A 15,909-nucleotide genomic window follows, 5' to 3' on the forward strand; every position below is an offset into this window, starting at 1 on the left:
CAGGTGATACAGATCATTTCTCCAGGGGGAAATGGCTGCCTCGAAGGGTGGACTCCATAGTATTATAATTCACTGAGGTGCCACCCTGCCCTAAATGACAGGCACTCCCAGCTCCACCCTCAACCCACAGCTGGCAACCCTAGTGACTCCTTATAATAACACTACGCTGCTGTTTACACATGGGGTTAAAACTAATTCATCATAGAGCCGGGATGTCATGCCATGAAATTGCTCCTCTGGACTTGCCATTTCCTCTAGTGAAACTGCATCTGAGGAAGTGCGCGTGCACCCAAAAGCTTAGACCTTGACTAAAACGGTGGGGGTTCTTAAATGTGCCCCTGGACTCAAACTTTTTTCTGCTCTACACTGCTCCGTTGTAAGTCCAGGAGAACCTCAGACCCCACCGGGACTGTACACTTAAGGACACAGACTCGATGGTCAGTTTCACCGTGCCAGCCAGCGAACATCATGCATGGCATCGGCTAGCCCCGCCCAGACTCAGGCAGGCACCGGGACGGCCGCATCAAGAAGCCTGAACCCTCCTCCCCGTCTCTGATCTCGCGAAGAAGCAGCCAGCGTCGGTATTTTGTCCCTTGCGGAATTCCCTCCTCCAGGTGTCCGCATGTTGCTATGGCATCTTCCTGCCATAGAGAGCGGCCGCGTCTGCGGCTAGAAAGCGTCGGAGGGAGCCGCCGAGAAGTCAGAGTCGCGGCCTTGCTGGGCCTGCTGGCGCGCGCCTCGGCGCGAGGCCGCTCGGATTCCTCCGCCTGAGCTGGCTGCCCTCCCCTCGGCGCGTCCCTTGCTTCTTGCAGGGGGCTGCGAGGCCTCGCTGGACGCTCCCTGCCCTCCCCCGGCCCCGCCGCCGCCGCCTGCTCCCCTCGGCTCCGAGACGGAGGCGGCGGCGGGAGGCAGCAACAGTGGCGGCGGCCGGCTGTGCTGGGAGCAGGAGACGCTGCTGGGAAAGATGGCGGGGAACGGCGCGGGCTTCGCTGGTGCGGGCAGCGGGGAGATCATCCAGCTCAATGTCGGGGGCACCAGGTGAGCGGGCAGGGGCTGCACGGGGGGGGGGGGGTCGGGGGGTCGGGCTGGAGCCTTAGCCGAGAAGGGCTGACTGCAGGAGGGAAACGCTTTTGGCCGAAATTGCAAGGGAAGGAGCGGGGGACTTTCTGCCTTTTTAAATTGTATGTTTCAGTCGTGCTCTTTCCTGAAATAAGGGCGAAGAGAGAAAGACAGAGAGATCCCTTCGAAAATAAACCATTTATGGCTTCATCCCGGTTTTTAGCATTCCAGCAATAGGTGGGGTTCTTTTTCAGAAACCAGTGACTCTTACACAAAGTCCAACCAAATGTATTTCGGTACCTCCGAAACTGAGTACCTGTTGTTTCTAGAGGGCTCATGGTCGTTGATGTGGGTTTTAGGGGCCACAAGAACATGCACGGAAAGAATGTGAGGACAATTCTGCCTTTAGCATGTCCTTAGTTCTCCTGGTTGGGTCTACAGTGGGATGGTTTAAGGTACAGCAGAAGCAGTTTTGGGTGTGCAGCTAGACAATCACAGAGATGTAAAAAGCCAACGTGATGCAATGGTGTGTGAGACTGGTATCTGGGAGACCTGAGTTCAAATCTTCACTCTGTGATGTGATGTAAACTTGCTGTGTGATTGTGCTGGTTGCACATTGGCCGTCTAACCTGCCTGAGTTATTGTGAGGATAAAATAGGGGAGGAGAGAATGGTAGTACATTTCCTTACCATCTCTATTGGGGAAAAGGGTGAGGTATAAAAATAAATAAATATAAATATAAAATAAATATACTTTATTTATTTATTTATAGATGGCAAAGTCCTAAGAATTTTTAAAAGAATTTTCCTTTTCTCGTTTTTGGAAATAGGCAAATATATTTTTGGAACGGCAACATTTAAAAACAATAGAGACACAAATGTATGCATGTCCCCCTAAATTACTTAGAAGTAATTCGTAGTTCTACAGATTGCTGCATCAGAGTGTTTATGACTGTTTCTGTACATCCTTTGTACTTGAGCAGAGACTTGTGTTTTCTCGTATTTTAATATACATGTCTGTGAACACAAGATAAAATTGAAAAAAACAAACAAACAAACACTAGAACAGGGTTGGAAGGACACTTTTGAGCAAACTAGGAATTGAACTTTCTGTGTACAAGATTAAAGGAAGAAGAAAGGCATGTTACAAATAATATGTCAGATTAATTACATTAAAAAATGTTGAATAATAGTTCTATCAGCCCCTGGGCTCTTGAGCACCATGCCCATGCTACTGGCAATTGCTAATTTAGTTACTTGGTCAAGATATTTAGTATATCATCTTAGTATTTATTTGCCGAGAGCTAAAGAGGCCAGGTCTGAAAAAATCTCAGATCAATAATGGCTAAACATTTTCTCTAGTGCAGACACACTACTTTTTTGATAATGGATAATGGATTCTTGCTTGGGAAATCTCTCTAAATCCCAAAATTGTAACAATATACTTAAAAGCCAGTAATTCAATCACATGCAGAGTTACACCATTCTGTGCCCATTGATTTCATTGAACCAAGAGCAATATTTAGTACTGCACTGCAAGTGTTCTAAATGCTCTTGACATATTCTGTGCAGTTTTGGCCCCGATCAAGTTCAGGGTCTTGGTTCTGACCTTTAAGGCTATTCGCAAGGCTATTCGCAACTTGGGCCCAGCCTATGTGAGGGACAGTTAATCTGCTTATGCCCCCCCCCCTCCCCGGCACTTCGCTCTATGATAACTAATCTGTTAGCAGTCCTTGGCCCCAGAGTGATATGCTTAGCCTCAACACAGGCTAGGACCTTTTCGGTCCTGGTCCCGATCTGGTGAAATGAGCTCTTGGGAGAGCTGAGGGCCCCGATGGAATGGCAAAGTTCTGCAGGGCTGCAAAATGGAGCTCTTCTGCCACACACACACCCCGGCTGTGCTATACAAATTCTAGCACACCGCTTGTTAGATGACTGTGGGAGGTAGGAAGGATCTGGCCATCTTAGTGCCTTGGCAGTTATGATGGTTGGGGGGGGGGGTTAATAGGTTTTTATGGAATTATATTTTTTTTATTATGTAACCCATCTTTAGGCTTAGGAAGAAAGCGGGCTATAAATTTAATTATATAATAATAAATAGGATGGCCAAAAGCACTGCACTCTTTTTGCTGTCAACGTAGCTGTGATGCAACAGAGAAGTGAAGTGATAAATAGGTGACCTACATTGCTGTCTAATTATAAGATATTTTTGTATTAGGCTGCAGAAGAGTGCTGTTCTTCAGGCTGAGTCGTAGAAATTTCATAGTACAATGGGTATTAATTTATCTAAATGAGTGGTGGGGAAGTCAGTTTATTCTTGGTACTCCTTTAGCCTGCTTCAGGCAGAGCTGAAGAAGTAGACGGGGACTGGAACTAGCCCATCCAGCGTTCTTATCTCAGCCATGAGCAACTGGTGTGAGAAAGGGGAGGCAGGAGGCTACTGGGGGAGGGGCACATGGGCACACGTGTGTAGTCAAAGCTGTCAAGTAATGAAAGACTAGGGGTTGGGTGTGGTATCTTTTGGGGGGGGGAAGCTAGTCTTGCATGTGATTAAATACATTTATTGGAGTTTTTGTGGATTCCCCAGTAAACCAGTTGTTTTCACTCATAGGAATCAATTGCTTTTGTATGTATTTTGAATAAAGAACACTGGTTTTGCCTGTGACATTGATAAAATTTATATCTCCAGTACCTGGCATTACATTTTGCGGTAGACATGGCCCAGCCTGACAATTTATGTCAGATTTGACCCTCGTAACAAACAAGCTTGACAGCTGTGTTGTAAATGTTTGAGCCTGGTTCAGCTAAAGCTAGTCAAAATTCAAAGTTAGTCCCATTTAAAAGTCCTATTTGTTTTAGTTGTTTCAGCAGATGTCACCGTGAATGTTAGTGGCAGTGAGGCCTTCAAGATTATTTACTTCACTGTTTGTTTTTTCCCTAGAAGACAGCCTTGTCTTTAAAGGCTTTCCTCTTATATTATCTGCTCTTAAACTTGATTTCAGAAAAGCACCTTGAATAAATAGCTTGGATATGGTGGCCTTTAGATATAGATAAAATACTATATAAGGATGATTGGTTCATTGAAATTCTGTTTTCAAGTCCAAGTTTCCTTAGGCATAAAAGAAGCTACTTATGAATATTTCCTCAGATTGTGTCTCACCCCCTTCAAATAAAAAACAAGTGCAGACTTGGGCACTAACAGAGCTGGCACAGTTCTATCAGGTATTGTAGGGTAAAGCTCTTCCACCAGACATTTGGTTGGGGCCAGTGAAATAATAATATCTATCAGGCCTCCCCTACTGAATATATCCCTGACTGGTGACTAGCTCCGGGTGATTGGTGATGATCTCACACCAGGTTTATTGATAGTCAATCCACTATATGGTGACATTTTTCAAAATCTTTATCCTGACTGTTTATATGTTTGTTTTATTATTTTATTAATTTTAAAATGCTTTAATGGTATTAGATTGTGTTTTATATGATTAAATGATATTGTGCACTGCCCTGAGTCAGTTCACTAAGAGGGTGGAATAGAAATTAAATAAAGAAATAATGCTTAACTTCTGATTTCTGTCCTCTAGATTCAGCACTTCAAGACAAACACTAATGTGGATTCCAGATTCCTTTTTTTCCAGGTATTTTGTAGTTTAAATTGACATGTATTTGTTCAGACGCAAGTGTTAATAGAAGTTACTTATGTGCAACTGACTCCTGTGTTCTAAAATATTTCGATAGCTATATTGAGTGAATGGAGGAGTAAGGTTTTTTTTGGCGGAGGGTGGGGGGTGCTGTTGAAACTGTTAGTAACCCTAAGTTCCAAGCAATGCAGCTCTTTTCTCATGAATTTGTGATAAAGTTATCTGGTCTTGGCAACTTACATGATAAACTATTCGTTATGTGTTCCAGCAGTGTGTTCTTTCATAGTTGCTTCTTTACTAAAAGGGGGTGGTTGGTAATCATCTATGTGAAGGAGAGACATTCCCAGCTTTTTAATTAAACTCAGTCCTTCAAAGATGGAGGTCCTGTGGCTGGGCAGGAAGAGTCCAAGCGAGGAAGCGTGTCTGTCCAACCTGGACGGTATATAGCTATCAGTGCCTCACTCCGCCATAGGTGAAGCGAAGGAACTGTGGTACTATGTTGGTATTGTACAGCAGTAGGACATTACAGACATGGTTTAATCAAAAGAAAGAAACCAACCAGGCAAGTAATACATAGTGATTCTGTTCTGTGAGGAAATGATCCTTTAATCATGGCAGAGAGAGAAAAATTAGGCATCGAAGACACAGGGAAAGTTGCAGATTGATTAATAAAATCAGGTTAACGCTGCTAGACATGATTTAACTCACCTGCCTTTCAAATTTAAGCTCCTTTCCCAGCCGTTTAACAGAGCTACAGTACATGTAAAAGTATGATCTTATTCTTTATGAAAAGAATCACAGCCAATTCAAAATGTATAAACAAAGCAGAGAAACATACCTATCCAATGGCAATACAATAAATATATGCATAAAAGAAAGAAAAGTGTCCTTTTTCGTGTACTTTTCCTTATTTCTTTATTCTTTAGGACTTGGATAGGTCTGTTTCTCCCTGTTTGGTTTAATTATTCGACCATCCTTCTTATACTCTTGTATCAAAATGTATAAACAGCCAAAACTACTGTTAAAGGTAGTTTAAAATGAACTGCTTTTGAATCGGGGAGGAAAAATACTGCTGAAGCTGAACCCAGGTTTTGATTGGTTTGACTTGTGCTGGCAAATGTATAAAAGTAACCTGGGGATTTGGATTTCAGGGAGCAAAAGCATGAAACAAAACTGTCCTTGTTATCTGTCTCCCACTTCAGTGTTGTTCATGGTTAAGAAACTAAAGAATGTTGCACAATAATGAGAGGGGACATGATAGCCCTCTTTAAGTATTTGAAAAGTTGTCACTTGGAGGAGGGCAGGATGCTGTTTCTGTTGGCTGCAGAGGAGAGGACACGCAGTAATGGGTTTAAACTTCAAGTACAACGATATAGGCTAGATATCAGGAAAAATTTTTTTCCCAGTCAGAGTAGTTCAGGAGTGGAATAGGCTGCCTAAGGAGGTGGTGAGCTCCCCCTCACTGGCAGTCTTCAAGCAAAGGTTGGATGCACACTTTTCTTGGATGCTTTAGGATGCTTAGGGCTGATCCTGCGTTGAGCAGGGGGTTGGACTAGATGGCCTGTATGGCCCCTTCCAACTCTATGATTCTATGATTCAATAATATTTATCTGAGACCTCCCTCCTTTGGTTAGTGTTGGGTTCATGGTCATTTTCCTTGTGTCATAGAACACGCATGTATACATTCATACATAGCCTATGGGCTAATAAATAATAATAAAATAATAATAGGTTTATAACTAGAATACAGTTCTTCAAGCCTAACTAGACCACTGCTGTTTGAATTTATATGCATATCATATTGTGTATATGTTCTGCTGTTTACATCTTATGGGTAGAAATAAGAAATTCTTTCCTGAACTTGCCAGTATAAAAATTAGGTTAGCCCAGTGTGTTATTTCTGCTGATGTGTTATTAAGTCTGTGTACTAAAATAAAGGGAAAGCTGCATTTGGGGTTATACTTGCAGTAGAGAATCATAGGCAAAAGAGTTAATTTTTAGCTCTCCCATATTTGCTTATAGCCTGCACAAGCTTTATGAAGAAAACAGCAGTCATTCCTTCATGCCTTGTAATTCTGCCATAAGCCATTATTAGTATAGCGAATACAATGTAATCATTTTCTTTGTTTCACTTCCATCTCAGGAGAAGTTTGAACTTATATTTGTTGTTTTTCAGTTTGTTAAGTGGAAGAATTTCAACACTGAAAGATGAAACTGGTGCTGTGAGTATTTTAAATTTAAATTTCTTGGGAAATGAATATTGGATCTAATATATGTGAACAAAATATATACAGTATTTGCTGGCGTATAAGACTACTTTTCCCCCCTGAAAAACATGCCTACAAGTGGGGGGGGGGTCGTCCTATACTTCAGTTGGGATAGACATAGCTGCCCACAGTGGCCTCCCGATGCCCATCTGGTGCCCATAGTGGCCTCTTGATGCCCGCCCACCTCATTCTACATACCATCCAGTATCGCATGGTATCCAGCGTGGCTGCGGCAGGTCATCAGCGTGGCTGCGGCGAGCATCAGCAGCGAGATAGGGGTGCCAGCCTTTTCGGCGTGACCGGCCCGTTCTGCTCAGCGGGAAGCAGCGGCGCTCCGGCCCGCCCCTTGTCTACGCAGAGCTTGCACATGCGCACTAGTGCCGGTTACAGGGAGATGCAGGGGCGGGCCGGAGGCACTGTGGTCGTGCTGCGGCCGTACAATGGTGACAATGACAGGTACTGTAATGTAACAAACTCTATATTTTGAGTGGAAATGTTGAGGGGGTCGTCTTAGACACCCAGTTGTCTTATACGCCGGCAAATACGGTACATATACAAGATTTAGGATTTCTAAATAATTGTAACAAAGATGCTAATATGTAACGCTTGTACCTAGCTAATATAGCCAATTAGAGGACCATGGGAACAATTTTTTGCTAATATTACTTACAATCTCTCTGGTGGATTTATAAATCAATGCAATCGGTAGTATGGGACATCTAATAAGCAAAGTAATGGGATTGAGATGCAGAAATTTGAAACCAAAATCTGAGACAACATTAGCTTGGCATATTAATTGATGCAAAAATGTAGAACAGTTGGATAACGCAGACCCTAACATTATGTTAAATTATGTGCTATACACAGTAGTATAGTCTTCAACAGGCCTTCTCAGCCAAGGTTTCAAGAAACCCTGGGGTTTCTTGACAGCCCTGGGATTTCTGAATGGGTGGGAGTTAATTCATTTTTAATATATTTTTTAATTTGTTAAACATTTATCAGGTGATATGCCCAAATATCAAGGGCATTATTTATTTATTTTATTTATATATCACCCTCCCCTGAGGCTCAGGGTGGTTCACATGAAACATAGAGGAACAGGAACAGTTCAGAGGAAATCAGTATCCATAAATAATATTAGAACAGTGAATTCATTACCACAGTACACTGGTGGTCCCATAATTGATCAGTTCAGAACATTTGAAATTCATAGGAGGGAGGCTTGGGTGCCCAGTAGAAGATGTTAGTTTTGGTGAACCTCAACCAAATGGCTGGCGGAAGAGCTGATTTTGCAGGCCCTGTGGAATTTCTCTAGTTCTATTCGGGCCCTGATCTCTTCTGTGAGTTCATTCCACCAGTTGGGGGCAGACCAGCCATCTTCCATTTTAAGCTGAATTGGAACAAAGTGTTTTGCAGCTACCTGACGTTGCTTCTCGAGAAGAAATATTAGATTCAGTAAAAACCCTCATCCCTTAGCAGAGTCCACAAGGGTCAGCTGAACACCACTGACAGTGGGAAGCACAGTGTCCTTTAAGATTTCTACCTACATCTGTTTTATCAGGGTCCAGTTTCAATGTATTCACTCTCAGCAAGTTAATATACTTCTAATACACTTCTGCTGAGATAACACTGGGGTCAGAAGGGATATTCCTGCTACTGTGGCATGGTTGGCGCCCGCTGTCAGAATGTGTGTCTTGCCCCCATACCACCAATCAGTTCTAGGCATGCACAATAATGGGTGCTGGCTCATGCTGAGCCACCAGTGCCCTGCTACCTGCTCCTCCTGCCTCCTCTCAGATTGTAGAGGAGCAGATAGCAAGTCCTGACCTTGGCTGCTGTTACTGTTTGGTTTACCAGCTACCCTGGTTCCCAATGATACTGCATAGCAAATATTTTATTTGTATGTGCTGGGGGGGGGAAGTAAACTGAAAAACAAAAACTATATGTGCTAAGATGTTTTCTTCGCACACTACCCTGTTTTTATTTATTAATATTAATTATATATTTGTAAGCCGCTGATCCCAGCCTGCCATCTCGTGGCAGCTAACAACAATAAAATTACAATTAAAACATCCAAAGTTACAATCTACAACTTCGCTCAGAACCTACCCTCACCCTTTCATGTGCCCTCTTCCTAACTTCTTGTAGAAAGGCTGGCATACCAAAAGATGTTAAACCTTGTTCAGAAGCTGCTTTTCCCCTTTTTCCTGCTTGGTGTGAAATCGCAAGCCTTCTGTTAGTGCTTCTTCACTTTGGATAGAGATGGGAAATTCTCTTCTCAGTATTACTTTAGGGGTGCTATCGTAAGAATGTAGCTGACATCTGAACAGGCTTACAATGGCTGGTATTCCCTTCATAGGGAAAAAATAAAAAATGAGAAAAGGGGCTGTTTTGATTGGGTACATATTTGCCTTGGTTTAATGAGGCTCAGTTATATTTTGTGTTGTGTTACAATTTTATCATAAATATCAAAATTAAGCCTTTATGCTTCCTTTTGGTTTCAGTGGGAACATATGCTTTAATCTAAGCCAGTAATCCAAGTATTCTTTTTTTGGCAAGATCTTCACATCCGTATTTTCAAACTTTTAAGCAAGTTTAATGAATGGAATGTCATTTATTTGTAGATATTTATTGACAGAGATCCTGCAGCATTTGCACCTATTTTAAATTTCCTTCGAACAAAAGAACTAGACTTACGGTAAGAATGTTTACTTTAATTATCAATATTTTAAAAACACAAGGGGATACTGGTTATAAAACTCTATTAAAGAAATACTAAAAATAGTTTCAAAATCTATCCCTAATGTTAGATAGACCTCTATGGGTGACAGAATAATTCAGTAGTACTTAGATTTTTGCAGACATTCTAGGTGAGTGGGAATCCTGTTCATGTGATGCTTTCTATCTGGTCTCTGAAAATTGTGCAAAGGCCTTTGTGCATGCTCATGGGTGAGACTTTGGAGATCTCCTCAAAGGCCTTGGAGATCTCCTCCTCAGTCTTTGCAGACGGAAGCCTTGGATTTGAGTGCTGAACAGCATATATCCTAATCTCAGAGCTTGCATAGTTCAGCATGCCTTCAGATGGAAAATAATTTATTCCAGATATATATGCAAGAAAGACATACTCATCTGTGTACATAGCTCTGGTTGTGTATTAGATTGGCCTCTTAGTATCTTTATGTATCCCAGAAGCTTCTCTTTTTTCTGCACTGACTCAAAAGAGCAGCAGTTAAAGTTATTGATGAATGCGGGTTTCAGTTGAATGCCTCGTTCTTTGTATCTTTCCTTAAGGTTTCTGTTTAATGAGAGCCTGAGCAGTTGTTTTCATTTATCTGGTCAAAGAGATTTGTTGACATGAAAAACTGCAAGAGATTTAGGTTTGACTGTTTCTGTTTATAATTTTAGTTTCTGTTCTACAAAACTTCTTGGTGTTCAAACAATGCTTCTGTTTTCTACCTATTTTTGTTGTTTCTTTTACAGAGGAGTAAGCATTAATGTACTGAGGCATGAAGCAGAGTTTTATGGAATCACACCTTTAGGTAAATATTTGTATTAAGATTATCCACTGGTTTGAATTTGGTGATCAGTTCAATGGCTCTGCCCGCTGACAGAATGGTATAGAATCATGTGGAGATTTGAATCCTTCATAGTGAACTCTGTGATCTCTAAGTTGCAATTTGCAATCTAGAACTGTTTTTGTAAAAAGCAGTTAGAGAAATCCCTGCTTCATTTTTTATATACACGGTTTGTTCTTAGCGGATACTTCTTTATCTTCCAGTAAGAAGATTGCTCTTGTGTGAAGAGCTGGAGCGTTCATCATGTGGAAGTGTCCTTTTCCATGGATATCTCCCACCTCCAGGTATTAGTGTGCACTGTTTTCCTGACCTCAGCAAGAAACAATCATTGTGAACCTTTGTGTTCTTGAAACCATGGGAGGCTTGAAGGTTTTGTTTTTTGGGGGTTTTTGGAAATTTGAACTATTTTTTGGAATTTTGCTATTTGTGAAGACTCTAAGGACTCCCACACTTTCATTAGCGCTGGCTTCTGATGTCAGTGATAAAGCTTCAACTTAAGAACATAAAAGAAGCCCTTTTGTAACAGGCCAGTAGCCCATCTAGTCCAACACTCTGTGCAATCCAGGTGCAATCAGGAGATCTACTAGCGGGAGCAGAACTCCCGAAGTCCTCCCACTGTTGCCCCTCAAGCACCAAGAATACAGAGCATCACTGCCCCGACAGAGTGTTCCATCTATGCCTTGTGGTTAATATCCACTGATGGGCCTCCGCTCCATAGCTTTATCCAGCCCCTGTTGAAGCTGTCAGTGCTTGTAGCCAGTAATTGAGGCAGTGAATTCTATGTGTTAATTACTCTTTGGGTGAAGAAATACTTCCTTTTCTCTGTTCAAAGCTTACTGTTTATTAATTTCATTGAGCATCTACAAGTTCTTGTATTGCCAGAAAGGAAGGAACCTTTACCTTCTCTATCCCATGCATAATTTTATAAACCTCTCTCGTGACATCCCTCAATCGCCATTTCTCCAAGCTGAAGAGCCCTCACCTCTTCAACCTTTCTTCATGGTGGAAGTGCTTCATCCCCTTAATCATTTCAGTTGCCCCTTTCTGCACTCTTCCAATGCTATAGTATCTTTCTTGTTGTGCAATGACCAGAACTGTACACAACTTCTAGCCCTTTTCAGGTTTTGGGGTTTTTTTGTCCTAAGTGCGTGTCAGCTGTTTCTCAGGCAAACTCCAGAAGCTTTCAGTTGCTGTTAGTAATACTTATATTTGTACTATAGACTTTCTGATTGGAATCATGGTCCGGTGTAACAACTGAGATTATCATCAGCAGACATGGAATAGTTGTAGTATTTTGAAGACTGCCATCCTGCTTTCAAATTGAGGCTCCAAAATAAGTTGTGGGCCCTCCTGTAACTACTGCTGCACATGAGCTGTCATCTCTCTCAGTTCACAGGGAGCTAATGAAGTAACTAACAAGATGCTGTGGGAACTATTCCTTCCACTGTATGTTTCGATGCTATAAGGCCTCAGTTGTAAGTTTGCAGTACATTATTGTAGGGCTTGATTGATGCTGCTGAGATGGCTTTCATTTTAATGAGCTTGGCCAGTGCTTCCATTAAGGCCATTATAGTCTGTAAACTGGAGACTTCTATTTAGGAGTGGGTTTTTTTGATGCACACAAGTCATTGTTCAGTACAGTTGTAAAGCAGAACAGTGATTATGTTTTGAATGGAGGCATGCATTAGCTAAATGTCTGTCTCTTTCCTTAGGCATTCCAAGTCGTAGGATCAGCAGCTCAGCAGGGGCATCTGCTGATAATAGACTACCTCAGAGCTGTCCTGAAAGTGAGGCCCGAGGAGTCAATATACAGCCCTCACTTGCTGGTACTGGAGAGGATACAGTCAGGCTAGGTGAGAAAAGCAATCTTAAACTAAATTCATTCTGTTGTATCTATTGGTGAAGAAGGTGTACTGTAAATGCTGTAAATAAATTAAGGTTTATATAGAGAATTTGCTTATACTTGTGCCTAAAAATTCAAAATGCAATTCATGAAAAAGTATTCCATTGTGACTTGTTCAGGATTTAGTGGAAATATTTCTTGTTCTATGGCTGCCCAGTACAGTGCAAGCAGTACACAAGTGCCAAATATATGCAGGCAGGGGCTTAGTTATGTGGAGGTTTTGAGAAATGACCTGCTCATACTGAGGAGAGAGGAATCTCCTCTACCTCCGCAGCAACTTGGAGTCCCAACCGAGCCTTATTGAGGGCCTGTCGTCAGCATGGGAACTTTAAGCACACAGGAAGCTGCTTTACTCTGAATCAGACCTTTGGTCCACCCTAGTCAGCATTGTGTACTCAAACTAGCAGCAGCTCTCCAGGGTCTTTGGCAGGAGTCTTCACATCACCATAAATTGAAAGATGATAATAATAATAATAATAATAATAATAATAATAATAATAATAATAATAATAATAATAATAATAATAATAATACTGCCTGATCCTTTAACTGGAGATGTTGGGGATTGAACCTGGGACAATCTACATGTCAATCAAATGCTTTACCACTGAGCCACCGTCTCCCCCACCATGATCTTTATTCACTGGGCTCCAGGAGCATGCCATCATTATAGGCAATTCCACCCTGCCTTCAAAGCCTGAAGCAATCTTAGCCTGCCTATAGCTTTTCCTAGCCAACATGCCACACACCTCTCCCCTTGCTAAAAAATATTTTACTTCAAACTGGTGAAATCCCAGGCTAAGTGTGCCCCTGCCTTGTTAGCCACAAGAGGTCTATGTGGAAGGCTGTTTGCTATCTAACTCAGGCTTTCTCTACAGGGGTTTCATTTCCTGGGGTTTATGGTGGCCTCGCAGGGGCTTCCCTCACTTGGTAGGAGTTAAAAAAATTATTGGGTGATATGACCATATGTGGTTATGATGACCTGCTCTTCTCCCAAAATGGCCAATGATGGGCCTGGAGGGGGTGAAAGGGAGAGGGGCCCCAGTAATAAGAATCCTTGCTGGCTGAGGTTCATTACATGCGGTAATGACTAGAGACCAGAGAGGTGAGTACTCTCATTTTAGCTTACCTATGTTGGCAGTGTGGAAGAGGGTGACAGAACAGTGGATGCCTTTCCCAGCCCAGCAGATTAGGCTGTTTCAGACATTGAGGGGCGGGGAGGGGGGAAACAATGGAGCATGATGTCACATCCAGTGGGAGTGTCAGCCTGATGTCACTTCTGGGGGCATGGTAGGGAGGTGTGGCCTGCTGACATCACTTTCAGGGTTTCTTGTAGCCAGAAGACTGTTTCAGCGGTATCTCAATGATAAAGCAGCTGAGGAAGGCTGGTCTAACTGTTTGCCGTCTGACTTTTGTGTAATCTCTGCTGAATATATAATTTATTTATTTTGTTCTGTTTGTAAGGGTTTCCTGTGGATCCACGTAAAGTTTTGATAGTAGCTGGTCACCACAACTGGATTGTAGCTGCCTATGCACATTTTGCAGTTTGTTATAGGTAGGAATAAGATGGGTAGTACAATTTTTTTTCAGTTTTACTTAAAAAAAACATTTGTAACTTGCTGTTTGTGGCATGGTTTCTTAGACCATCTTTTAAAATTTCTTTACTTGAACCACGTTTGTGTACACACATGTACATACATATACACATTTACCCTAAGCCATACATCAGGATTTTTGGTTTCTTAAGCTGAATTCCTGAGAGTCCCTGCCCAGGATCAATACATAACGGATGGCTCTGCGTTTCAAACTGGCTGTGGTCACCGTAGAAGGAGCTGAGTCTGCTAATCTAGAACTGGGTACCATTGCTAAGTACCTCAGAGATACATTTTAGAACTGTTAGCACATCTTCTGCAGTATGTCTATTTTTTAAGATGACTATCTCTGCATGTGTATTAAATAGTGAGCAGTTAGAATGAGATTATAGTTGACAATCTTCTCTCAAAAAGATCTGCTCTATGCCTTTTCACAAAAAGGTACCTATGTAGCGTTGTAATTTCAGGCCATCCCTGCTTATCCAGAATTGCAAATATATTTAGACTTAGAGTACTGTATTCTTCTCCTCTCCACCGTTTCAACAACATTTACATGTAAATTGGCATAACACCTAGTTTTTGATTATCTGTGTACTCATTACTTTAATACACCATTCATGTTTTTATGGCTGTGATAAGTGCCCAGACATATGGAATAACTCTTCATAGTAGGAGTGTTCAAAGTAGGTGTTTGCTGCCACCACCAAGACTATGTCTATTTTAGATACCTGAGGAATGTTCAGTCTCAGTATTTACTTAACAATAGTCTTTATTTTTCTATTCCACCCTTCCTATAGCTCAGAGTGGGTAACAGCATATGCTAAAATAATCAATTGCTTAAAAACCTGAATAAATATTAACACATCTGTATTTATATCGGCCCCATTTCATTAAAACTTGGAGGGGACTCCAGCTCTTTATTAGGGAGGCAAGTCCTCCTTCTATTTTTGGCAGTGAGACCAACCAACTCTTTTTGATCTTCTATCTAGTGTTCAGTCTGGCCTCAACCATTGGCCTGCCTTGTATGTATCTGTGTTTAGAACCCTAAACAAGCTGTGTTTCACTCTTAAAGATATCTATTAGTATACAGGTTCAGAATTGGTAAGTCATTATAGTATTATTTATTGGAGCATTTGCCTAGATTTAAGATCTCTGAAGTTATACTAGATATATATTACTTCCATCTTGCAGATGCTTTTAAAGTTATATAATACTTGAAATAATTACCGTGCTCCCTAGATATTAGTGGAATTCATAATTGTTCTTAATGTGGGGTATAGCTCAACATTTGTTTTCAGAACCTTGGGTTTGTGCAAAAATATTTCTCTTTTTCTTAGAATCAAAGAATCTTCTGGATGGCAACAGGTATTTACAAGTCCATATTTAGACTGGACGATTGAGCGTGTGGCTCTAAATGCCAAGGTTGTTGGCGGTCCCCATGGCGACAAAGATAAAATGGTTGCTGTTGCCTCTGAGAGCAGCATCATCCTATGGAGCATTCAAGATGGCGGCAGTGGTAGTGAAATAGGTGTGTGGATTTTCTTTAGCTACCATTGTGTGTAATTTCAGAGTTTCCAAATTATAATACATATATACTAGCAAGAAAGCCCTTTGCAACCAGGAATGCATTGGGTGCTAGGACCAGGTGCAGCTCTCTCTCTCTTGTCTCTCTCTCTTGTCGGCTCCTGCAGTGTCTGAGAGCAAAGTGGCTAGCGTCCAGGGAGGGAGGGCGGGAGCAGTAGGTGCAGGGTCAATCAGGGTACGGCCAGCTTTGCTGGCTTTACCCTAATTAGTCCTATTCCAACTTGGACAGCCAGGACACTCTCCACCCCCAGGGCTGTTTCACAAATATTAAGAGGAACAATGGATAAGG

General features: G+C 41.9%; 1 protein-coding gene across 1 annotated transcript in view; it reads left to right on the top strand.

Moving 5' to 3' along the window:
* Window positions 1-501: 501 nt before the first annotated feature.
* The window catches only part of KCTD3 (potassium channel tetramerization domain containing 3), a 35,499-nt gene continuing 20,091 nt past the window's right edge, over window positions 502-15,909 (top strand). Inside the window, exons 1-9 of the mRNA XM_077339270.1 lie at window positions 502-1,038; window positions 4,643-4,696; window positions 6,876-6,921; window positions 9,591-9,664; window positions 10,447-10,505; window positions 10,745-10,825; window positions 12,254-12,394; window positions 13,909-13,999; window positions 15,374-15,564. Coding sequence (XP_077195385.1) covers window positions 965-1,038; window positions 4,643-4,696; window positions 6,876-6,921; window positions 9,591-9,664; window positions 10,447-10,505; window positions 10,745-10,825; window positions 12,254-12,394; window positions 13,909-13,999; window positions 15,374-15,564 — 811 coding nt within the window. The 5' untranslated portion in view covers window positions 502-964. The remainder of the gene's footprint in view (window positions 1,039-4,642; window positions 4,697-6,875; window positions 6,922-9,590; window positions 9,665-10,446; window positions 10,506-10,744; window positions 10,826-12,253; window positions 12,395-13,908; window positions 14,000-15,373; window positions 15,565-15,909) is intronic.

The sequence above is a fragment of the Paroedura picta genome, chromosome 1 (genome assembly GCF_049243985.1).
Source record: "Paroedura picta isolate Pp20150507F chromosome 1, Ppicta_v3.0, whole genome shotgun sequence".
NCBI lineage: Eukaryota > Metazoa > Chordata > Lepidosauria > Squamata > Gekkonidae > Paroedura > Paroedura picta.